The 25,953-nt window shown below is 38.0% G+C and overlaps 1 protein-coding gene and 1 pseudogene across 1 annotated transcript in view; one reads left to right on the top strand and one right to left on the bottom strand.

Annotated features, from left to right (window-relative positions):
* Positions 1-976: 976 nt before the first annotated feature.
* The window catches only part of LOC109919012, a 31,166-nt gene continuing 6,189 nt past the window's right edge, over positions 977-25,953 (bottom strand). Inside the window, exons 2-8 of the mRNA XM_048601902.1 lie at positions 25,299-25,348; positions 24,120-25,214; positions 18,467-18,676; positions 15,292-15,345; positions 13,601-13,681; positions 10,753-11,122; positions 977-1,461 (exon numbers count right to left, since the gene is read on the bottom strand). Of these exons, the coding sequence (XP_048457859.1) occupies positions 1,302-1,461; positions 10,753-11,122; positions 13,601-13,681; positions 15,292-15,345; positions 18,467-18,676; positions 24,120-25,214; positions 25,299-25,317 (1,989 nt within the window). The 5' untranslated portion in view covers positions 25,318-25,348 and the 3' untranslated portion in view covers positions 977-1,301. The remainder of the gene's footprint in view (positions 1,462-10,752; positions 11,123-13,600; positions 13,682-15,291; positions 15,346-18,466; positions 18,677-24,119; positions 25,215-25,298; positions 25,349-25,953) is intronic.
* LOC109919013 overlaps positions 17,574-25,953 on the top strand; it is a 55,826-nt pseudogene continuing 47,446 nt past the window's right edge.

The raw sequence follows: 25,953 nt of genomic DNA, 5'->3' as shown, positions 1-25,953 counted from the left end.
TTTAGTTATAAAAAGAGGCTGGGACTTTTTTCACTGGAGCGTAGGAGGTTGAGGGGTGACCTCACAGAGGTTTATAAAATCATGAGTGGTATAGATAAGGTAACTGGCATGTATCTTTTCACTAGGGTGGGGTATTTCAAGACTAGGGAGCATATTTTTAAGGTGACAGAAGAAAGATTTAAAAAGACATGAGGGGCAATTTTTTTTAACACAGAGTGGTTCATGTGTGGAATGAACTTCCAGAGAAAATGGTGGATGCGGGTACAGTTACAACATTTAAAAGAAATTTAGATAAGTACATGTATAAAAAATGTTTGGAGGGAAATGGGCCAAGCGCAGGCAGGTGGGATTAGTTTAGTTTGGGATTATGGTCGGCAAGGCCTGGTTGGACTGAAGGGTCTGTTTCATGTTGTATGATTATTACTTTCTGTACAGGACTTTGGTGAGGCCTCTTTCTCTCTCATAGACAATAAAGGGAAGACATTGCTATGCCCTTAATGAAACGGGTGATTGGAGTCAGAGATGTCCAATGAAAGAACAAATGCAGCCAAGCCAGGAGACTGGCAGTTGTTTTGCTTCTGTTTAAGGAGGAAGCTGCTACCTTGAGGTGGGACTAGATAGGGATAACAGTCTAGAGGGTTTGAACATACCCGAGGACAGGGAGATACCTATTCGTATGTTGACCATGAACTAAAGAGGTGTTTTCCAGTTTTCTTTCTAATATATTTCAATCAGTTCCATGCTAATTACATGTCAGTGAATAGAAAGTGACTTCGCTATCTTGGTAATGGTACGTTGTTGCTGTCAGAGGTGTTTTTAGTTAGGTGTCTTGCAAACACTTGTACATGAAATCACAATTTTAAACAAAAGTAAAATTTGTGATGTTAAATGAAACGTGTATATATTTTTAAAATTCTTATTTAACAGCGGTGTTCATTTGTTTCATGTAAACATTTCACATTACACACCACTATCATTTTTCTTGAAATGTTTTATTGTGAAGTACAGTAGCCACTCACTATAACTCTAATATATACATAATCTTTACTAATGCTCCAACATAAAGCTCATAAGATGCCTATTTTCCAACCATAGTCCAATTTGTACATAAAAGTTCTACAGATAGAGGGGGGCTACTGTACATTACTTACATTATAAAACAACATTTCTGTAAATATTCTTACAAAGCTAGTTACACACAAGTTTAACAGGATAAACAGACTAAAAGCAATAAGTTCCACTATTACATAGCTTTTTTTGAAAAAGAACCTACAAATTCCAGTGATTTTATTTTGCCTGCATCAGGACGCAGTTTTTCGTAGCGATTCTCGCAGAAGTAGTTTTATCAAGTCCAAAACTACCTTGATGTTCTGAGGACCAAATCCATGTGTGATTAAATTATATGGATGTTCCTGCCACATAAAACTGTCCATGATTGTGTCAAGATCTTCAATCACCTTTCTGGAGAAAATAAAAGAATTTGGTAAGCCTACGTGAAAAGTTTGTAGGTTCTTTCACAGTTGCTACATTGGATGCACTTTTCTAAAACAAAAATCAAATGACAAATCGTGTTTCCTGGAATGTGGAATCACAACTCAAAGGAAAGCAATATCTTTCTAGTGTTTCAACTGAGGCAATGATTTACTTGACATTGAAAAAAAAGGTAATAATAATAATAAACACTGAGCTTCACATGACAAAGGTGGATTTAATGCTTATGCTCATATGTGGTCAAAAAGTCAAAACAGAACCAACTGAGAAAACATCTAACAACACATTTCATTAATTTTACTTTTTCATATATCTGCCTTCTGCATGCAGTTTTCATGACATATAGCTACTTGTTGATTATTATTTGTCATTGATAAGTCGATATGTCTAGATTAAGAATCTTAAATGGCGAGGGATAAAGAAGTGAGTGAGGGAATAATTAAATTGAGAAACATTAGCAATGTTTCACCAAATCAAGTTTGATGGAAAGTTTAATGCATATTTGTCTGTAGTCAAGTGCAGGAATTGGGTTCTGATAAAATCAAAATATGCAATAAGATTTTTTTTTTGGTAAACCTTTGTACTCATCAAGGCTAGGCATGTTCAGACAGGAGAATTAAACATTTGATTTTTGTTTCATAGAATCATACAGCACAGGAGGAGGCCACTCAGACTACTGTGCCAATGTCACCTCTTAGGAACAGTTATCAAAATAGTTTTACTCCACTGCTCTTTCCTTAGAGCTCTGCAAACAGTTGCTTTTCAAGTATATAACCAATTTTCTTTTTGCAAGTTACCACTGAATCAGTATCCAACCTTTCAAGCAGTGCATTTCAGATCATCATAACTTGCTATGCAAATGTAAATCTCATCTCTACCCTTCCTAGTAGTAGATAAAATTATTGTGTCTATTACACAGAATGTATTAACAGGTCACTTAGAAAATATCAATGGGATTAGAAAAAAAATCAATATGAATATATGAAAGGTAAATCATATTTGAAAAATCTACAGTTACTTTCAGGATGTAACTAGTAGAATAGAGAAGGAAGAATGAGTGGATATGGTCTATTTCGATTTCAGTAAGCTTTTAGTAAGGTCACACATCTAAAATATGAAGAAATGTACACCAAACTTCAATGAACAAGATAATAAAAAAAATTATAACAAACTGTATCTTCCAATATGCAGTAAAAACAGATTACTAATTAATAAACTTAAACTATACCCCTCACTTTTAATCTAAATATACAGATTCATCTACACATAGGAAGGACACGGCAATGAGACAAACTGGATTTTTTTCTGGAAATATCATGGGCAACAACATTGGCAACAAGGCAGAAAGTAATAGACCACTCTGTTTTACTTTTCCTTATGAGTTGGGAACAAAACAACCAGTAATCCAAACTTCAATTTTCTGGTTTTTATTCCCAAATTTTAAAAAAAAGTCACCCTTACATTGACATGAATTGAGAATCAGTCGCCAGACTGAAACCAAAAGAGTAACAATAAATGTGTCTTTTTGGAAGGAAAGATATTGCTAGTACCACAGCGATCAATGTTTGGGCCTCACCTATTCACAACATACATCATCAATTTGAATGAGACAATTAAATGCAATATTTCCAAGATTGTTAATAACACAAAACTAGGAGGAACTGAGTGGTGAGAAAATGGTTTCAAGATGATTTAGATAGGTTAAGTGTTAAGTTAACAAGTTAAGTTAAATACATGGCAAATGCAGTACAATTTGGTAAGTGTGAAGTCATCCACATCAATAGGGAAAACAGAATCACAGAATATTATTTAAACAGTGATATGTTGGTAAATGTTGATGTACAAAGGGACTTTGGGTCTCCTTGTACACCCATCATTGAATGCAACTATGCAGGTGGATCTTGCATGCAAGGGATTTCAGTATAGGAGCAAGGATGTTTCCACATAGCTGTACAGGGCCTAGGTTAGAACCCACATGGAATAGTGCATGCAATTTTGGTTTCCTTACCCAAGGAAAAGTTATACTTACCATAGATAGAATTAAGTGAAGGTTTACCAGGATGTAATGACAGCTTTGTTGTATGAAAAGAGATTGGATCAATGGGTCTGTTTTTACTAGAGCTGAGAAGAATGAAAGAAGGATCTCATTGAAATTGCATACAATTCTGAGAGGATGCAGAGATGATGTTTCTCCTATCTGGGAGGGGGCTCTAGCAGCAGGGATTTTTGTCTCAGTATACAGTATATATCATTTACGATTGAGATGAGAAATTTTTTCACTGAAGTTTGTAAGCCTGTGGAATTCTTTACCATAAAAGGTAGTGGAGGTCAAATCAAATGAATATATTCAAGAAAGAAAGATAGATTTCTGGACACAGCACAGGTATAACATTGAAATAGAGGATCAGCCATGTTCATGTTGAATAATGGCATAGGTTTGATGGGTCAAATAGGTTATTCTTGGTCCTATATTCTATGTTTCAATCCCATATTCATCTCTCAGACTTTATCTCTGGATTCTCTTTCCTTGTCTCTTCATGTCCTCTCTTCACAATTAAGACATGTCGCAACTATCTCTACCATAGCTACGTAACCTGAATTTCCTCTATAGCTATTCATGTTTGCCTATTACTCTAGAACTAAGATAAGTTAGTTCCCTATATTTTTTCCACTTTGATGCTCTTTAGCCCTTATTTTCATTCCCCTTCCTTCCCGTCACCTCGTAATTTTACCTTTCATTCAGTCTCTACCTCAGTATACCACGATACATCATTACCTTATTGCATTTCTATTTTCATGCCAGGTATGAATTAGCCATTGGAGTAGCCAACAAGTACCCCCCACAGCATCATCAAGATACTTGTTGTGCCTCATGGAGAGCAACCTCAATTGTCCCAACCTCCTTCTTCAACAACCTTGTGGGCTAATCTCACAAACCGTCTTCCAACTCCACTTACTTAACTCATTTGGACTCTGCTGAGAGATCAACAATCACTATCCTTCTCTCAATTTTCTTCTAGAAATCCTTCTAGATTTGAAAATAAGGCTTTTGACACTCACAACCTTATGGTAAACAAGGACAAATGCAATATGACATATTCTGGACCAAAACTTAGCTCATAGGTGGAGGCACCATGCCCTTTACTAACTTTTTGATTTTTCATTTTTATTACTGTCACATGTATTGAGATACAGTGAAATGTATTATTTTGCGTGCTATCCAGGCAAATCATACCATACAGATGTACATCAGGCTAACAGAACTGAATAAAGCATATAGTGTTACAGCTACAGAGAAGGGGCAGAGAAAAATCAACTTTAATGTATGAAAGGTTATACAGTCATCGAGTTATACAGCACAGAAACAGACCCTTCAGTCCAACTTGTCTGCTCTGACCAGATATCCTAAATTACTCTATTCATGTACCCATTCAGATGCCTTTTAAATATTGTTAATTGTACCTGCTCCACCACCTCCTCTAGCAGCTCATTCCAGACACGCACCATCCTCTGCATGAAAAAGTTGCCTCTCAGCTCCCCTTTAAATCTTTCCCCTTTATCTAAACCAATGCCCTCTAGTTTTGGACTCCCCTACCCTGGGGAAAGACCTTGTCTATTTACCCTAATTACCCATGATTTTATAAACCCCTACGCGGTCATGCCTCAGCTTTCAACGTTCCAGGGAAAATAGCTCCAGCCTATTCAGCATCTTCCTATAGCACAAATCCTCCATCCCAGCAATATCCTTGTAAATCTTTTCTGAACCCTTTCAAGTTTAACAACATCTTTCCAATAGCTGGAAGACCAGAACTGAACGTAGTATTCTAAAGGTGGCCTCATCAATATCCTGTTCAACTGCAACATGACATCTCAACTCCAATATTCAATATACTGACCAATGAGGGCAAGCGTGCCAAATGCCTTTTTCACCACCCTGTCTACCTGCGACTCCACTTTTAATGAACTATGCATCCGCACCCCTAGGCAACACTACCATTAACTGCATAAGTCCTGCTCTGGTTTGCCTTACCAAAATTCAACACCTCACATTTATCTAAATTAAACTCCATCTGCCACTCCTCAGCTCATTGGTCCGTTCAAAAGTCTCATAAACGTGTTATTGAATCTGTTGGTGCATGTTTTCAAGCTTTTATATCTTCTGCCCGACGAAAGTGGTGGATGTGAGTCTAACAGGTGTGGGAGGGGTCTTTGATTATGTTGGCTGCTTTCCCCAGGCAGCAGGAAGTACAGATGGAGTCAGTGGAAGGAAGGCTGGTTTGCGTGATGGGCTGGGCTATGTTCACAGCTCTCTGTAATTTCTTGCAGTCTCGAGCAGAACAGCTACCACACCAAGCTGTGATGCATCCGGACAGGATGTTTTGTATTATGCATCTATAAAAATTGGTAAGAGTCATTGTGGGACATGCCAAATTTCCATAGCCTTCACTGGAATTGGAGGCGTTGTTGTGCTTTCTTACCTGTAGCGATAACATGGATGGACCAGGACAGATTGTTGGTGATCGTTACTCCTACGAACTTGAAGCTTCAACCACCTGCACATCAGCACCATTGACACAGACAGGGGTATGTCTTCTACTCTGCTTCCTGAAGTCGATGACCAGCTCCTTTATTTTGCTTACATTGAGGGAGAGATTGTTGTCTTTATACCATGTCATTAAGCTCTTTCTCTTTCATCAACTCCGTCACAACGTTTAAGATCCGAATCACTGCAGTGGTGTCATCAGCAAATTTGTAAATGGAGTTAGAACGAAATTTGACCAACCAGTTGTGAGTGTATAAGGAGTATAGTAAGGGGATGAGTTACACAGCCTTGCGGGGCACCAGTGTTGAATATTATTATGGAGGAAGTGTTGTCACCTATCCTTACTGATTGAGGTCTGTGGGTCAGGAAGTCGAAGATCCAGTTGCCGAGGCGGGAGCAGATCTTAGAGCTCGGAGCTTGGAGAGGAGTTTGGTTGAAATTATGGCTTTGAAGGCGGAGCCAAAGCCAATAAATAGGAGTCTGTCATAGGTGTCCTTGTTATCCAGATGTTCTCGGACGAGTATGGGGCCAGGGCGATGGAGGTTGCCGTGGACCTGCGTAGGGCTAGCGTGATGGCATTTGCCATGGACCTGTTGCGACGATAGGCAAGTTGTAGGGCCATTCAACCCGTTGAACCAGCTCCACTATTAAATAGGATCGTAACTGATTGACGACAGACCTCACATCCACTCTCCTGCCCTTTTCCCCATAACCCTTGATTCCCTACTGATCAGAAGTCCATCTATCTCAGTCTTAAATGTACACAAAGTCTGTGCTCCTACAGCTTTCTGCGGCAAGAGATTCCCTCTGACAGAACAAATTCCTCCTCATATCAGTCTTAAACTAGCATCCCTTTATTCTGAAACTGTGCCCTCAGATCCTAGACTCTCCTGTGTAGGGAGACATCCTCTCAGCATTTGCCATGTCAAGCTTCTTGAGAATCCCATATGTTTCAATGAGATCACTGCTCATTCTCCTAAATTTCAATGAGTAGAGTACCAGCTTGTTTAACCTTTGCTTATAAGACAATCCAACTATGCCTGGGATCATCCTAGTGAAGCTTCTCTGAACTACTTCCAAGTAAATAATATCTTTTCTTAAATAAGGGGACAAAAACAACCCACTATTATAACACACTGTACAGTCTGCAGTAAATCTTACACCTAAGACTTCCCTATCCTTATATTCCAACCTATTTTAAATAAGAGTCAACATTCCGTTATCCTTCCTAATTACCTGCTGCACCTTCTATATTTTATGCACATGTACACCCAAGTTGCTTTGTGTTGCAGCTTTCTGCAGTTTTTCTCCATTTAAATAATACTGTTCTTTTATTCTCCCTTCAAAAATGAACAACCTCACATTTTCCCACATTATACTCTATTTGGAAACTTTGTGCTCACTTCCTTAAATTCTCAATATTTCTCTGTAAACTGTCTGTACCCCTCTTGCAACTTGTCATTCCACCTATTTTTGTGATGTTTGATCACAGTACATTCATATCCTTCCTCCAAGTCATGAATATATATTGTAAACAGCTGCAGTTCCAGCACCGATCCCTATGGAACTCCATCATTTATAGGTCGCCAACCTGGAAAAGAATTCCTTAGGCCCATTCACTGTTTCCTGCATCAATAGTAAATTCTCCATCTATGCCAATATACTACCTCCAACACTATGGGCTTTTATCTTTTGACTTAACCTTTTGTGAGGTGCCAGTCGAATACCTTCAGCAAGTGCAAATAAAACACATCTACTGGTTCTCCCCTATCCACTCTGGATGAGATTTCCTCGAAAAATTCTAATAAATTAGCTAAATACAATTTCCCTCTTATGAAGTCATGCTATGTTCAATTAGATTACAATTTTCCAAATGTTCTATTACTTCCCTAATAATCAATTTCAATATTTTTCAAACAATAGATATTAGGCTGATTGGCCTATAGTTACCCACTTTATACCTCCCTTTTTGAACAAGGGTGTCACATTGGCAGTTTTCCAATCCTCTGGTACTTGTCCAGAATCCAAGGATTTTTGGAAAATTACAACCAATGGATCCACTATCATTTTGGTATCCTCTTTTCGGATCCTAAGATGCAAGCCAGGGGACAGGGGACTTAACTGCCTTTAGCCCCATTAGTTTGTCAAAACTACTTCACTAGTGATGGTAATGGTACGTAGTTTCTCCCTGTATCCTTTAGTATTAACGGGATGTTTGAGCTATCATCCACCATAAACACTGAAGCGAACTGTGTGTTCAACTCCTCTGCCATTTCCTTGTTCTCTATAACTTTTTCAAACAAAGGGTGGTGCGTATATGGAATTAGCTGCTGGAGGAAGTGGTAGAGGCGGTTTCAATTACAACATTTAAAAGATATTTGGACTGGTACATGAATAGGAAGGGTTTAGAGGGTTATGGGCCAAATGCAGGCAAAAGGGACTAGTTCTGTTTAGGATACCTGGTCAGCATGGACGAATTGGACTAAAGAGTCAGTTTCCATGCTGTATGATTCTATGACTGTCTCCTCAAATTCATTTCCTAAAGGGTCTATGTTCACTTTGACCTCTCTCTTCTTTTTTATATATTTAAAGAGCCCTCATTGTCAGTTTTTATATTCCTCACGAGCTTGCCCTTGCAGTTTATTTTCCTTTGTTCAGAGTTGCTCATGTGACATTATTGCCCTAATTTTCTGTTTACAATGCTCCTGAAGTAAGCCATAATGTTAACACGTGAAAAAAAAGCCCTATCCATACACACATACATACATATATGCGGTCCCTCACTGCTGAAAAAAATCTGACAAAGATTGCCTTTTGCAAATAATTTTAGTTCAGGACGTCTGGTAAATCATTTAAATAATATCCCAAACGTGATAAAATGGAAATGTATAGACTAGAACTGTACCAGAAATTTTGAAATCTTTGAAAATGCAATCAAGGTTGTTTTACTTTGTACTTAAATTTAGTTCTAAAGATGTGACACCAGTCCAAATTTCAGCTAAAGTAATTTCCACCTAAATACATCAGTCTTTACTCCCACCAAGTGCACATCCACTTCAAAAAAAAGGTTCTGGTGAGACATTATTAAAATCTAGTTATTTATCTGTTGACAAGAACAGTTTCATGTTTGACCTTATATGTATTTTTTGAAAGTTATCGAAGTAACATATGAACAAGGGAGAAATAATATCTTTTGTGTTTTGATTACCCAGTATCACATTAGGAAATAGAGTCAGTTGGCTAGATTAAGTGCAAGAAGCTCTTCACTCACAGTACCTCAGAAAAAAAAACCCTAAATGCATCAGTATAAATTTTTCAGCTATTCATATTAGCCATCCCTAAACACTGACGGTGAGATTGCAAATTGTGCTTTATAAGACAGTTATATAATTCTGTTGGCTATTCTAGTGCTGTAGAGCTGGTCACTCCAGTAAAGGCCCTAACAAAAGTTGGCGTTCAGAATATATCCAGCTAAGTCCCATGTTTCTACTTGATTCAGTACCTGTTCTTTCTTTAGGCAAATTATTTGCCAAATATTTATAAAAATGTGTGAAAATAAGTAGGAACATAATTTCTGAGTGACATTGGTGTATAAGCCCCTTCAAAATTGAGGAAGTCACTATAAATATTTGATGTGTGGCACAGTTGAGTCACCAACTTGCCTTTGTTGGATTGTATGTGAGGGGCTACTATTTCTCCAATCAGGAAGTTCATAATTGATATGAGCCAATCACAACGTGCACATACAACCAGATCAAAAAATACAACCAAAAATGTTCCAAAATACAAACTCAATTTGTATTTAAAATAAAAAATCCCATCACTTTAATAAAATTAAAAATGGTTCACTTGAAGCAATTTAAAATTGGACAACTAGGATGCCTGAATTGCTTCAATCATTTGCTGAAGGAAGGAAGGAAGCAGGTTCAGACACCCCAATAAATCAGCTTTGCGAAGACTGAAGTTTCAGCTGGAAGCAATCATGCAGAAATTGGTTTGTTTTCATTAATAAAACAAGTTCTGATGTTAAATATAATTAGAAAGACTTATTGAAACTATCACGCAAAATACAATGCAACTCAGATGTTCCAATCAAGTTTGGAAGCAGTATATAGAAAATATTTGTTATTTTGAAAATTTCACTATTGTAAACTGCGCATAATAATTCAATATTTCATTTGCTCATAAAATGTTAACTTGTACATTGTTTATGAATTCTAGAAATTTACTTTACAGTAATAGTATTAAAACAAACCTGGTTGTGATTAAATAGATAAAAGTGAATAGTTATAAAGGGCTCTTCATCTTTCCAACTTATTCCAGATAAAATTTAGATTAAAAAAAGTAAACTTTGTAGCATTTAATCATCTGTATTTAAAAATTATAATATTTTCAAACTATATTCGACACTCTTTTGACTGAGCGAAGGCTTGGAGGTCTGCTGGGTGCCATCAATGCAAATCTTTCAGCACTTTGCATGAATGGAAGGGAAAACAAAAGAAGGACTTCCACTTCTCCACCTGCCAAGAACAGTTTTCACTCCCACTTTCCTACTAGGGAATTAGCTATATATGATAAAACTCACCTCCTGAGTGAATAAAAAAGTCAGCCAAGCTTGGGATTCATACTCAGGTCTTCTTGTGATGGTCCAACACTGAACTCACATTAGCTAATTACCTTGAGTTGTTCTCAATTAAATACAGAGATTTGCCACTTGCCTTGCTGCATATATTTCTGAAGCTGCAGCGTGCTCTGCTATCGTGCTGGCACATTCATCGACAGGAAAGTACCCAAGGTTGAGCTGATGAAAATTTTCAGTCAGTGTTTTTGCTTCTCCTTCACAGAGTCGAGTAAATGATGTGTGTAGAGTCCGGTCATAGCCAGTCACAGGCAGATCCAGAAGCTGGCGAATGTCAAAGCGGTTATCTCTCCTTAGCCTTAGGTAGCTTTTAATGACTGTTTTAGACATTTTCTCAGGAGGGATAATACGTCTCCTAATCTCCCCCTTTGTTACAGGATATTTAACTTTTCTCTTTTTGTCATCTGCTGAGGGGAGCAAAGCAGGTACATGGGCAACAACAATTTGTTCTGCAATAAAAACAAAGCAATGGTGTTAGGTATTTTCTGATTTTCAACTGAGGAAGCAGTAAAAAACTACAACTGACTAAGATGGGATCATGAAATCCACTTTTATTTATCTTTGAACTTGGTAATCCTTGACTCTCATGAAATGAATGGAAACGTGAATCAGTATGTGGGCCTGCTGGAAAACACACTCATATCTACAATACCTGTGGTGACTTCATCTCATTAAAATATGACTGAAGCTCAATAGGACTAAAGTTCCAGTGTTCCAGTCTTTCCCCTATATTCTGATTATTAAAAATAATATTATACACAACCATCTGTCTCATCCAATCAAAATTTACTTGAGAAGGGAAAGGTCATTAACAATAAGTGTTTTAATGATTTCTCCTATATCTTCCTATATGTGATCAGTACTTAGTTCAGTGTTAATAAAGCAATTTTAATCAATGTTGCTAATCTATACAAATTAGATATTTTTTAATGAGGTTTGATTGTGTTAATAGTTTAACTGTTTAAACACTTCAACATATTAATAAGCTATATAGTTTATTGTCAGAATATTAATGCGAAAGTAAAATGGACAATTACAAAGTTGCAGATGCCTGTTAAAATATTATATAAAGGTTAGTGATACAAGACAGACAACAAGAGCTTCTTTAAATATATAAAAAGAAAGAGGGCAGCCGAAGAGAACAAGCTCCTTAGAGAATGAGGCTGGTGAAATAATAATAAGGAACTGGAAATGGCAGAGGAGTTGATTAAATACAATGCATTAGGCTTCATAGTAGAAGATACTAATAGCATTCCAAAATTACTAAATATTTCAAGGGACAAAATGTGAAGAGGAAATCAATACAATAATTAATACTAGAGAAAAAGTGGTAGGGAAACTGATGGTGCTAAAGCCTGATAAATCCCCTGGACATGATAGATTACATCCTAGGATATTAAAAGGAAGTAGCTACAGAAATAGTGGATGCACTGGTTAGTTATCTTACAAGAATCCCTACAGTTTATGAAATGACTCAGAGGATTGGAAAATTGCTAATGCAGTACCTTTATTTAGAAAGGGAAGGAGACAAGTAACTATAGGCCCGTTAGTTTAATGTCTGTTATTGGGAAAATGTTAGAGTCTATTATAAAGTAATAACACAGAAGTTACAGATACATAATATGATCAGAGTCAGCATGGCTTCATGAAGGGCTTCCGTTATTTGTCACACCTGACAAATTTTCTAGAATTCTTTGAGGAGTTAACAAGAAGGATAGATAAGGGGGAAGCAGTAGATGCAATATATATCTACTTTCAGAAGGCATTGGATTAGGTCTCACACATTTGGCTACTTAATACGATAATAGCCCATTTTTCAGTGAATAACAGGAAAGGCCACTGGAATGTTGGCCTTTATTTCGAAGGGAATGGAGTATAAAAGTAGGGAGGTTTTGTTAGAAATATACAAGGCACCAGTCAGACCACAGCTGTGATACCGTGTACAGGTTTTGCCCCCTTATCTGAGGAAAGCTATATCATGTAGATGTAGCTCAAAGAAGATGCACAAGACTGATCCCAGGTATGGAGGGCCAGTCTTATCAGGAGCGGTTGAATAGACTGGCCTGTACTCGTTGGAAAAGAAGAATAAGAGGTGACCTTCTTGGAACATAGAAGATTCTTAGGGGACATGACGGGGTAGATGCAGAAGGGTTGTTTTCCCTTGTGGGAGAGTCTAGGACCAGAGGGCAAAATCTCAAGATATTGGTTTGCACATTTAACCAAGTGATGAGAAGGAATTTCTTCTCTCAAGAGGATAGTGAATCTGTGGAATTCTTTATGCAGTTGGGTATTGAGGCTGGGTCATTAAGTACATACATACATAAATACATACATTGACATAGATTTTTAATCAGTCAGCGAATCAGGATAATGGGGAAAAGTGAGAGATGAAGACTATCACATCAACCGTGATTGCAATGAATGGCAGAGAAGATTCAGTGGGCTCAATGGCCTACTTCTGCTCCTGCATCTTATGGTCTTATTTTGAATTTGACATATATTCTACTTAGGATAAAAGAACTGTTATCAAACAAAGATAAATTATTATGAACAAATTATATTTTTTAATTGGGAAACTAGGTTTACCAAGCACATCAATGACAAAGAAATCCTCTAAGGGTAAATTTTCCTCCTACTATTCAACCTTATATTTCTACCAATATTATGTTTATTATTGCTGATATAATCTCAACCTTCCTTCTTAAATGGATTTACGTACAAAACTTTAACAAAATAAACTTAAAATATCATTGTAAATATTGCACACAACATTCTGAAAAAGCAATTATTTTAAAGGTATCTTGATAGATTTGTGATTTTGCAAAATTTTTGAAAGTAGAAAAATATTACAGGATTGCCATAAATTAACTCTATATTATTAAATTTGAAACTTCCTAGTTGGGTGATTTTTAAGAAATAAACTGTACCTTCATCCATTGCTGCTGCATTAAGCATATTACAAGATGGATATGGATTCACAATCATTAACTCTGGTCCTGAATCTGAAACTTAATTATAAAATAGTTAAAAACTAATATAAGGAAATTGTTCTCATAAAATATTCACATTTTCTAGAAATACATTGCTATGTTAACATAAAACCCACTAAATGTGGGTACACCCTTCCTTTTGCAACCAAGACTCGAAACCAGAGCACTGAAGAAAAGGACTATAAGCAAAGCAATGTAGTTCAGATTGAATATGGCCTCTTTGTTTATATCAAAAGATCCACTAATGTATAGATCTAAAATTATACTTTGCAACAGGTGCATTTTTAAAAATATATCTTCATGGGATATCACCACTTGTTACTCATCCTTAATTGCCACTAAACTTAGTTGCTGGCTAGGCCATTTCTGAGGTTGGTTAAGAGTTAACCACATTACTAAGGGTCTGAAGTCATATGTGAGCCATAAGGATTTTTATCCCTAAAGAACTTTAATGCGAACCGGATGGGTTTTTACTACTATCTATTACCGAGACTAGCTTTCAGGTCCATTTTTATTGTATTAATTGAATTTAAATTCCATTAGCTGCTATGGTAGGATTTGAACCCATGTCCCCAGAGCATTAGTCTGGGCCTCTGTCCACTAATCTTGTGATATAACTTTTACTGTCTATCTGCATTCCTTTTTTTTCAAAACCTCTGTCATGGTATTAGCAGAAATAATTCTCAGAGTCAGATTCATACTAATGTATTTGTTTTAAATGGAGAAATATCTCCATTTACATCAGAGTTTTCTTTAGAGAAAAAACTATCTATAAATTCATATTCCAAGGAATATCCAGGACACAAATTTTCTTCTCAGCTTTACAATGGGTAAGGCAAGGATAAAACTGTCACATTAGAACAGGAAATAGTGGAATTAGCAAATTGGTAAAAAGAAATCCAAACTTCCTTCACAACTACATCTGCACGATCACTTCCTGTATTACCAACACAACATTGCCAACTGCATAACATTTCTCCCTGAGAAGGAAGGCTTAATGTTTGTGGAAAATCTCATTTATGCTCCAGATGTGATTAGGTAGGCTTTCCACAAATACAGTGCCCTAAGATCAATAGTTAGGGTGATTTACAAATTGTATTATGGCTTTCTAGCAAACAGTTCACTCCATGGGCAAGTAGTTGTCATGTAACTCCAGCTAGTTGCGTGTAAGATCAACAGCACAAAACTGTCTCTTAACACCAATTCTCAAACACTAGAGTTGAAAAACCCTAACCACCAAACCAATATGTCGTAAAAATCCTGCACTTTGAGGACATTATAAAATCCATATAAAGCTGGCTAGACCAGTTCATTTGATTTCTGCTGCCATTAAATAATTTACAACTCAATAAAAAGTCACGAAGTCTTGAAGGACTTTTGTTATTCCTTCTACAACCCCTAGACTTTCCAAGAGGATTCACAGCTAACTAACAAGTACTTTAAAATGTGAACTCTGCTCTAATATAGGAAATGTGGCAACCAATTTGAACATTGTAAAGTCTCACAAACAGCATTAAAATGTTGGTCGTATTAGCCAGGATAGTGGGGAGAATGCAGAATTCAACCAATCTACTTATGAAAACAAATCTTGCAGTTGAAGATGCATTTTATTTTTTAAAATTAGATACCTTCTGTTATTCTGTCTTCCATATCTTGCTCACTTTTGCTCCTTTCCAGCGCTGCTGTTATAAGGAATACTGTTATCAGAAAAACTACCATCTTGCATATTTTTCTTTAACCTGAAAAGTTTTTTTATACAAAGGTATCAAATGCCTTAATTAATTTATGCAATTTTTCAACCAGGCTATTCATGAGGAAAAAGTGAAATAGATTTAGTTTGAGACTGATGTTAGCTCAAACTTTTGTTAGAGGTATCATATGGATTTTTAATGATCGAAAGCAAGAGTACAATTTAATAAATCTGCAGTTCTTTTAAATTTCCTTTAAGGCAGTAAGTTTGATATTTCCTTTCAGCGCCTCATTCAGCCGGAGTGCTCAGAAGCATTCGTGTCTATAATCGTGTGAAAAATGGCCTGGATTGATTGAGATTTCACATTGGCAATAGTCAGAAAATCAGCCCCGTGGTCCTCAAGTTATGATTTATAAAACTTCTCACTGGAAGTAGTACTTGTAAATGACACTACACAAGAAAATTATATGCAAAGAAATAGTAGAATATTTAAATTATTAATACAACAACTGCTTTAGTAGGAAGGTTTTGCTAAAACGACACAAGGCACAAATGAGTCCACAGCTGAAACACTGTTGAAAACAATTTTGGGATCCTTATCTAAGGAAAGATATTTTGACGTTGACGTTGGAGGCAGTTCATGGAAGGATCATAGGTAGGGAGTTGAGAAGATACTGTTTGTATTCGTTGGAATTTAGAAGAATGAGAGATGATTGTGTTGAAATATACCAGATTCTCAGGGGACCTGACAAAGTAAATGCAAAGATCGTTTCCCCTTGTGGGAGTGTCTTGGACTAGAGGGCATAATCTCAGAATAAAGGGTTGCACATTTAAGATAGTGATGAGGAGGAATTTCATCTCCCAGAGGGTAAGGAGTCTATGGATTTTTTTTTTAAATCACAGAAAGCTGTTGAAGCTTGGTCATTAAGTATATTCAAAGCTATGATAGATGGATTTGTCATCAGTAAGGGAATCAAGGTTTATGGGGAAAGGACAGGAAGTGGAGTTGTGGGTTACCTGATCAACCACAATTTCATTGAATGGCAGAACAGACTCGTTGGGCCGAATGGCCTACTTCTGCTTCTGTATATTTTGGTTTTAATGCAATACCAGAGGCAACAAACCCACAGAATTTCAGGATTGATATTGGATCAGTCAGTCTGATGATCCAGAGACAGATCATCACAGGGACCTGGGATTCTTTCTCCTCTCTGCAAACCTTGCAAGTCGATGCCCAAATATTCCAGCTGGGGGAATATTTGTAAAGTTCTTAACAAACCAAACTCCAGTAGTACCCCCAGTTAGCACTGGACATCTCTCACACTTTTCTCCTGTGAACATGCAACCAGATTCAATGGGCTTAGATAAGTTGGTTTGTTACTATAGATAATGAAAGCATACATTATATCAGGTAAACAGAATAGTTTGTGCTAAGAGTATTCCAAATAATTTAGTCAGGAAACTCTTAAGTATATTGATTAGTTTTTTTTTTAAGTATACATGTAGAAGGATTTTTAAATCAGTAAGGGAATCAAATATGGGGAAATGAAACCAAACAAAGTAGCCTCTCTGAGACAACAAGGTGCAGGGCTGGATGAACACAGCAGGCCAAGCAGCATCATAGGAGCAGAAAGGCTGACATTTCGGGCCTAGACCCTTCATCAGAAAAGGGGAAGGGGGTTCTGAAATAAATAGGGAGAGAGTGGGAGGCGGATAGAAGATGGATAGAGGAGAGGATAGGTGGAGAGGTACGAGAGAGTTGCAGTGGGAGAGAGATCCCCTGAGGTTTGTCCAGAGGGAGGAGGGTAACTTCTTCAGGCTAGGCATCCTTAGAAGAGGCTTCGCAGTGGGGTTAAAATTGAATCAGAGATAGTAGGAACTGCAGATGCTGGAGAATCCGAGACAACAAGGTGCAGGGCTGGATGAACACAGCAGGCCAAGCAGCATCATAGGAGCAGAAAGGCTGACGTTTCGGGCCTCGACCCTTCACCAGAAAAGGGGGAGGGGAAGGGGGTTCTGAAATAAATAGCCTCTCTGTCTATTGACACTGACCCATCAGCTTAACTCTACTATCCCAACTCAATAGTATTTATCTCCTTTTTGCCCTGTTTCTAGACCATAACATGAGGTCAATTCACCAGCCACTGAATGACAGAGCATTAGTGAGAAAGTTTGGAGAATTGTTTGCAATTAACTGTAAGAAGATTCCCGACGTCAAGAGCAAGATGTCCCATTTGCCAATCAAGTGCTGAACAACAAGACAGAATTCTTGCTAGGCAGTGGTAAGAAGCTTATTTGCATGGACAAGCCTGAATTTACATTCTCATTATTACATCCTCTCACTTCATTGTTATGCAGTTTCCCATTTTCCCACCCAAAAATAGACACTAGACAGTGGAAATTCCTGACAATGAAAGTGAGTATAGAAACCTGGTGACTCCAGTTCACCACCTGCTCCTCAAGCCATCCATCTTTAACAATAGGCAATCTTTAACCAACATCTCAGGGCAGCTCCATGGGCAGCAACCATGGACACCTTCTATCCACGTGGCTTGGCAAAGTGAGGTACAAATTAGCATAGTGAGGTACAAATTTCCCTTTATCCAACATGTCTGGAGGAACTGACAGAACAGTGCACTGTAACTGCCTAACTGCCAGCATTTGAACAGGTGCACGGCTAGATGTTAAAAATGGTGGTAGTGCCAAGACTCTTGGAAGATTCCAGCAGTGTATTTCTGCCTGTGGAGAGTGGGAGAATGTGACAAGAGGAGAGCCATTTGGTTGTAGGTCATAGGTAATCAAGCAAGATTGGGATAGCATGATAAAACTCAGGGGGGCACAGAGAGAAATTCACCAGAAGTGACAATTAGCTGATTTCTGATAAAATTCAGCACATAACATATGACTAGTATTTGTTCCTCAACTTGCTGTAACGACAGTGAATTTTGAAGTAATGCCTGCTTAAAGCTATGGCATCTAATGTGCAACTTAGGAGTCAAAGACACTCCACGCAGAATTTTATTTCATCTGCAACTTTCACGCAAGAGAAAATTTGTACTGTACATTGAAGACAGAATGGTTAGAAATCATAATAAACGTGAAGGCTCACTCACTTCCCAACACTTCAAGTGTTGCCAAAACTGCTGCCCATCCACCAGCACTAAAATACAACCTTGCATTAGTTTGGACTCCAGAATCCAGCAGCAAGTCTTCTTTTCCACTAAGATTCTCTGTCAAAACTTCGACATCAGATTCATTTGCTAAACGAACATTTGAGAAGATTTCATCCACTACATCAGCTTTCAAAATAGTGTGCAGGAACTCTGGCAATACAAAAATGAGGCATTGTTAGGGCCATTTTTTACATTATTTACTATACTTGTTATAAATCAAAGTATTTTTAAATCTAGGTTTGACACAAACTATTAATCAGAATATTCTACAATTTTCAATCGCAATGCTGTTCTACACTGTCGACTTCAGAGCTTCACATTAGTTTAAAAATGTAAAAAACCCAAGATTCCTTGTCAAAATGATAAGTTGTGGCCTGTGACAAAAATTAACTGAATTGATTTTGCTTCTATCAGAGCTCTGATGAAAATCATCTAGACTCAAAACGTAGGCCTGCTCTCTTTCCTCGGATGTAGTCTGGCCCGCTGTGATCTCCAGCAGTTCTTGCTTTTGGTACAGATTCTAGCATCTGCAGTAATTTGCTCCTACATTACGAACTGAACTGTTGGCATCACTCTGCATCACAAACCAAATGTCCAGCTAACTGAGCTAATTCAGAATAGCGTATGGGAAACTACATTGTTTAAAATTTTAGCTGGTATTTCAGGTCTCAAATTATAAATTGGTAATGTCGATTGCAGCATTCACACTCAACAAATTTAGGAAACAATTTATATCAGAGTAATGTTAAGGTTTAATTGCACATTAGTTTGCATAAGCACATAACAAACTATCTTACATCTCTGATGTATTGAGCACAATCAATGCAGATTAAGACCTTAAAATGCATCTTGATTTAAGAGTACATATATTTATTGGAATTTAAATCAATTTCAATCCTGCTATTTCTTTCTGACAGTAGTTTAGTTTTCTAAATGAGACCTTCATTCAAACTAATGGTTCAGTTACTCCAGACAGGTGCCAGGTAATGGATGATAAATGCTAGCCTAGCCAGTGGCACTTACATCCCCGAAATATTAAAACAAAAAGTGGCAGAAATTGAGCATCAAGTTATGCTTTTCCCCTTTCAGTTATTTTTCAACATAAAACTAAAGGTAAAATCCTGCACCTTCATACAGGTCCACCATGTTTCATCAGCAAGGAATGGCTATTTATAACTGTGACTGTTTAAATATCTAATCTTGCTGGCAGCCTAATTCTGCAGTCGGCATGTCATCAGTGTTGCATCTGATTGATTCTAACACTTTATCAGCTCATTGAACAAACAGGGAAATGTGGAATATTCCACTTATTTCTGAAAGAAATAAAATCCTTTCCCACTGAAATAAGGCAAGTAAGCAGTTTATCCAAAATAAAAAATGTAAAGCAATAAAATGTCAATGAAACTTTATTTACTATCAGAAAATTTGACAGTGGGGTAACAAATGAAATCAAGTTCTACTTAAGTCACTTTGACACGGTCATTATTTTTGTAAAATATATATTGCAGGGTAATATTCTACCCTGCTTAAATATACTCATGAATACAACAGTTTGCATTGTTCTACATACATTGCAAATACTTCTAAGTCGGGCAACACAGTGAAGGAGGTGGTGTTGCAATTTTGATTAGGGAATCTATTACAGCACTAAGGAGGGATGACACCTTAGAACGCCCCTCAAATGAGCCCAAATGGGTGGAACTTAAAAACCAAAACAAAGCAATTACATTGCTGGGAATGTACTTTCAGTCCCCTAACAGACAGAGAGAAATAGAACAGGAGTGTAGGCATATCTCAGAGAAGTGTAAAACTAATATGTTTGTGTTAGGAGGGGATTTCCAATTCCCCAACATTAACTCGGGTAGTCACTGTGAGAAAGCTTTGGAGAGAGCTGAATTTTTACAAGGCATCCAGAACAGTTCTTTAAGCCAGTATGCAGAAGGCCTTACAAGAGAGGGAGTGGTCCTCAACTTAATGTTAGGGAATGGAGCTGGGCGAGTGGCTGAAGTATCAGTGGGGGAGCATTTTGCAGACAGCAATTGTAATTCTGTTAGAATTAAGATTGCATGAAAAAGGACAAGGATGGGCCTGAAATAAAAGTTCTCACCTGGGGGAAGGCTGATTTTGAGAAGATCAGATATGATTTGGCCAGAGTGAACTGGGAGCAGATACTTTCAGGTAAAACTGTCTCAGAACAGTGGGATGCAATCAAGAATGAAATATGGGCCAACACGTTCCAATTAAAAAAAAGGTGAGACCATCAAATCCTGTGAACCCTGGATATCAAAGAAATGGTTTAAGAGAAAAAGGGAGGATTATGGAAGATACCTCGGACTTCTGCTCTTTTGAACTCTCAAGGTGTACAGGAATGTGCAAGAGGGAACTTAGAATGGAGATTAGGATAGGTAAAAGGGAATATGAAAGGATACTGATAAGTAAACTAAAGGAAAATCCTAAGTTGTTTCACATCCCTCCACCACCAATGCTCAGTATCAGTCGTGTGTGCTATCTACAAGATGCTCTGCAGAAATTTACCAAAGATCCTCAGACAGCACCCTCCAATCCCACAACCTCTTCCACTTAGAAGGACAAGGGCAGCAGATGTATGGGAACACCACCACCTGCAAGTTCCCCTCCAAGCCACTCACCATCCTGACTTGGAAATATATCACTGTTCCTTCACTGTCGCTGGGTCAAAATCCTGGAATTCCCTCCCTAATGGCATTGTGGATCAACCCACAGCAGGAGGACTGCAGCAGTTCAAGAAGGCAACTCAACACCACCTTCTCAAGGGCAACTAGGGACAGGCAAGAAATGCTGGCCAGCCAGCGACGTCCACATTCCACAAATAAATAGAAGAAAAAATGTACATTCAAGTTAAAAGGATGACAAGAGAAAGAGTAGGACCCATTCAGGTCCACAGTGGTAATTTATGTGTGGTGTCACTTATACCACTTGCCTAGCTTCATTACCTAAAGTTAAGATGAGGGTTACTCCCTGTCTTGTAAGGCCTTCTACATACTGGCTTAAAGAGCCATCCTGGATGCTTTTTAAAAATTCTTCTCCCTCCAAACCTTTTGCGCAATGACTACCCCAGTTAATGTTGGGGAAGTTGAAATCCCTACTATCACTATCCTTTTATTTTTGTGTGGGTGGAAAACCCAGGGAGAAGGTCTGAGATACAATTACAGAAATTAGCATAGACAAAGAGCAGGTTGTGAATGGTCTGGCAGGCTTAAAAGTAGATAAATCTCCAGTGCCGGATAAAATGTATCCAAAGGTTGTTGAGTGAGGCAAGTGTGCTTGCATAAATTTTCAATTCCTCTCTGACCATAGGACAGGTGCCAGAGAACAGTTAGTGTGGTACCGACGTTCAAGGGAGCAAGGGATAAATCGGGAAATTCAAGACCGGTCAGTCTAACCTGGGTGGTGGGGAAATTACTGGAAGCAATTCTGAGGGACAGACTTAAATCTACAATTGGAGAGGCAAAGATTAATAAAGAATAGTCGGCATGGTTTTATTAGGGAGGTAATGTCTGACCAACTTGACTGAATTTTTCGAACAGGTGACCAGCTGTGCACATGATGGCAATGCTTTTAATGTAGTCTCTACTTGAGCTTCAGCAAGATTTTTGATATATTCCCACATGGGAGATTGATAGCAAAGATAACGGCCCATGGTATCCAAGGAAATTTGGCTAATTTAATGGCAGGAAGCACAGGGTGATGGTCGAGAGGTTTTTTTGTGACTAGAAGCCTGTGTCCAGTGGGGTTCCACAGAGATCAGTGTTGGACCCTTGGTATTTCTGCCTTATATGAAGGATTTAGAGTTGAATGTAGGAGGGTTGATCATGGCGTTCTAGAACAATACAAAAATTGTTGGGGTGGTAAATAGTGAGGACGACGACTTTAGACTACAAGAGGATACAGATGGGCTGATCAGAGGCAAATAGAATTCATCCAGATAAACGTGAAGTGATGCAATTGGGTAGGACAAACAAGACAAGGGAATACATGATGAATGGTAGGATTCTGGGAGGTACCACACATCAGCAGGACCATAGTGTGCATGAACACCAGTCCCTTTCAGTTATCAGAACAGGTGGATAAAATGGTTAAGAAGGCAAAAGGTATACACGCCTTTGAGGCACTGAGTTTAAGAGCAGGGAGGTTATGAAGGAACTGTATAAAACATTGGTTAGGCCACAATTAATATATTGTGTGCAGTTCTGGAATCCACATTATAGCTGGGATATGACAGCACTGGAGAGGGTGCAGAGGAGATTTACCAAGATGTTGCCTGGGTAAGGGACTTTCAGTTATGAAAAGTGATTGGGTTGTTTTCCTTAGAGCAAAAGAGACTGTGAGGGGACATGACTGAAACATATAAAATTATGAGGGGCATAGATAGGGTAGATAGAGAAAAACATTTCCCCTTGATGCAGGGATCAATGACCAGGGGCATAAGTTTAAGGTAAGGGGCAGAAGGTTTAGAGGAGATGTGAGAAAAAACATTTTCACCCAGAGGGTGGTGGGATTCTGAAACTCACTGCCTGTATGTGTGACAGAGGCAAAAATCCTCACCATTTAAGAAGTACTTAGATGTGTACTTGCAATGCCGAGGCATACAAGGGTATGGGACAAATGTAGGAAAATGGGATTAAATGGGATTAGGAGGCTGTTCATACTGGATGGATGCAATTGACTGAAGGGCCTTTTTTCTGTGCTGTAGTTCTCTATGACTCTATAAATCAATATAAAAACAAAACTTTAGTTGCCTATCTAACATCATAGCATAAATCTTTTTTGAAGATAAAACTATCAAGAATGGATGAAGGCTCACAAATATGTTTGATGTGTTTTTTGAAAATACATTATTTTGTCAATTAAAAAGAAAAAAAGATACAAGATGCAGTATACTTGCATGGTTACTAAAACATCAAGTTAATTGAAAACATAGGAACACAGAAATTAGGAGCAGAAGGTTGCCACCAACCCATTGAGCATGCTTCACTATTCAACTAACTCATGGCTGATCTTTATGTCAATACCATTTTCAACACTATACTCACATCCATGATGTCTTTAATACCTATAAATCTATTGATCTCTGTCTTGAAAGTACTCAATGACTCAAAGTTTTCACAGTTCTCTGGTGTAGAGAATTCCAAAGATTCACTGCCCAAGGTGAAGAGATTCCTCTTCAATTCAGACCTAGTGATCTACCCCCTTAAACTGAGACTTTGTTCCTGGTTTTGAACTATCCTACCACATCCCCATTCCACTGATCAGCCAGGGAAACATTGTTCATCAACCTTGTTGAGCTCTTTAACAGTTTTGTATGTTTCAATGAGATTACTTCCTTTGTCTAAACTCAGAGAACATGGGCCTAGTCTCCTTAAATCTTCCCTCACAGGATATTCCTGCCTGCCAAGGCGTAGGCTAGTGACCTTCCACTGCAACTCCTCTGTGGTAAGTATATCTTTCCGTAGGTAAGGAGACCAAAACTGTACACAATAACTCAGAATTACAAAATACAGAATCACTCATGGAAAACTTTGGTTCAATAACAGAATCTTAAAAATGTTGTTACCTAAAACTCCCTCTTGCCCAGATGATTCTGAAGGATGATACTGTAATTCAGGGTTGTCAATGTCAGAATTTACACGATTACAGGTTAAGGGCCTGACACATTCAGAATCTAAAAGTGGTCCTAGATTCGATCCATTTTGGTCATGATTTGCCAGCTTGGCTGACCCAGTGCAGTACTCTCCAGGTGACACATCTGATGGTTTCATGGTATTCTCTACCAAACTTTCAGTTAAGCAAGATCCTCTTGATATAGGATGGGGGGAGTGGTGTAGTTCTGCAATGTGAACTTTGCCATTATTATAATGAGACATTAATGATGAACCAGAACACTGATCATCAATTGATGATGTCCGTTTTCTGTAGCCATTTGATATACTGCATGTCTCAGTTGGAGATAGATTGTGTCCAGTTGATTGTCCTACAACTAAGGAACTATTACCCAAGTGATATTTTTTCAATTCTCGACTTTGACTTCTGTTTTCATCTTTCATTACACATTGGTCATTAAATTCTGAGATCTCCTCTTTTTCAGTTTTTATATGCAGGATATCTGGTTTCTTGCCAGCTTGTGTTTCACCCATTGTACCATCAGCACCTAATTTCCCTTTGTCACTATCGAGCATATCAGTTTCTCTCCAAGACTGATGGGTCAAAGGAAATTGAGCAACTGAAGCTCCATTCCGGACTGTTTTATTGTCAGTAGGTAGAAAAGGCTTACAAGAGCCATCAAATGAATTAGTTTCTTTTGTTAAATCACCATCTGTAGTCTTAATTTTATGCGGTTTTCTTATTTGAACAGCTGATGCTAAGACATCTTCTAACTGCTTGGATTTCAAAGGCAGCTGGTCTCTGGATTTATCTTGATCACAAGGTAATTGACACATGCCTCCAGTCCACCAATGGTAGGAATGACCAGCTTCACATTCCCATAAAATAGCCAGGATTCCATTTTGGTGTTCTTCAACAATCTCCCTCCAGGTTGGGGTAAATGAGCATTGGTTACCATGACAATGTGACCAGATCACCAGCAGTTCAAGGTGTTCCCGGGTCAAGTGAAACACTGAATTGGAATAGTTGTCCTTCAGGAATGTATAATCTTAAAAAAAAGGAAAAATTGTTTAGAATTTCACAAAAAACGTAAATGCTTGCCAGAATCTTTCAAACACATAATTCAACTCACCTTTGGGTTTGACTTCCATATTTCCAATGTCAAATTCTTTCTTGTATTGCCTGTAACAAATAACAAATTAGAATGCAAATTTGCTGGTCTCAACCACATCTTAAATGAAAAAAAAGTTTTCTGCTCAGAAAAAGAAGAAAACCATCATAAAATTGGCTGCTCCCATCTCTGAAACATCGCCCACCTTGATCAAGGCTAAAAGGACAAAATGAACTTTAATTCATCTATATTCAGAGTGGTAAGTACCACTCACCCCTCATATTTGATGCAGATCTAAACTGATTCCCAGTCTCCCTTTACTAGAGAATCTGAAACTCTTAACTTGGGTTTAAGTGTGTTTATTGTCTCGTCACTCCCTACATCTAACTTCCTCCAATGTTTGAAACTCTTAAGAATTCTCATTTTCCCCAATGCTGCATTTGTGCATCCCAACAGCTGCATACTCAGCATCTAGACCCCAAGCCTTTGGAGCTTTCACTTGACCTCACTACCTCCTTCCTCCTGAAAATCCATTTGCTTGATCAAAAGTTTAGTTACCCTTCCCAACATGTCCTGCTTCAGCTTGACGTTAACTTTTGTCCAATTACTGTACACTTCAGTGAAGCACCTTGGGCCATGCTTCAACATTAAAAATGCTGTATAAATGGAAACTGTT

This window comes from Rhincodon typus, chromosome 10 (assembly GCF_021869965.1).
Source record: "Rhincodon typus isolate 14 chromosome 10, sRhiTyp1.1, whole genome shotgun sequence".
Lineage (NCBI taxonomy): Eukaryota > Metazoa > Chordata > Chondrichthyes > Orectolobiformes > Rhincodontidae > Rhincodon > Rhincodon typus.
This window is presented reverse-complemented; position numbering and strand designations above follow the sequence as displayed.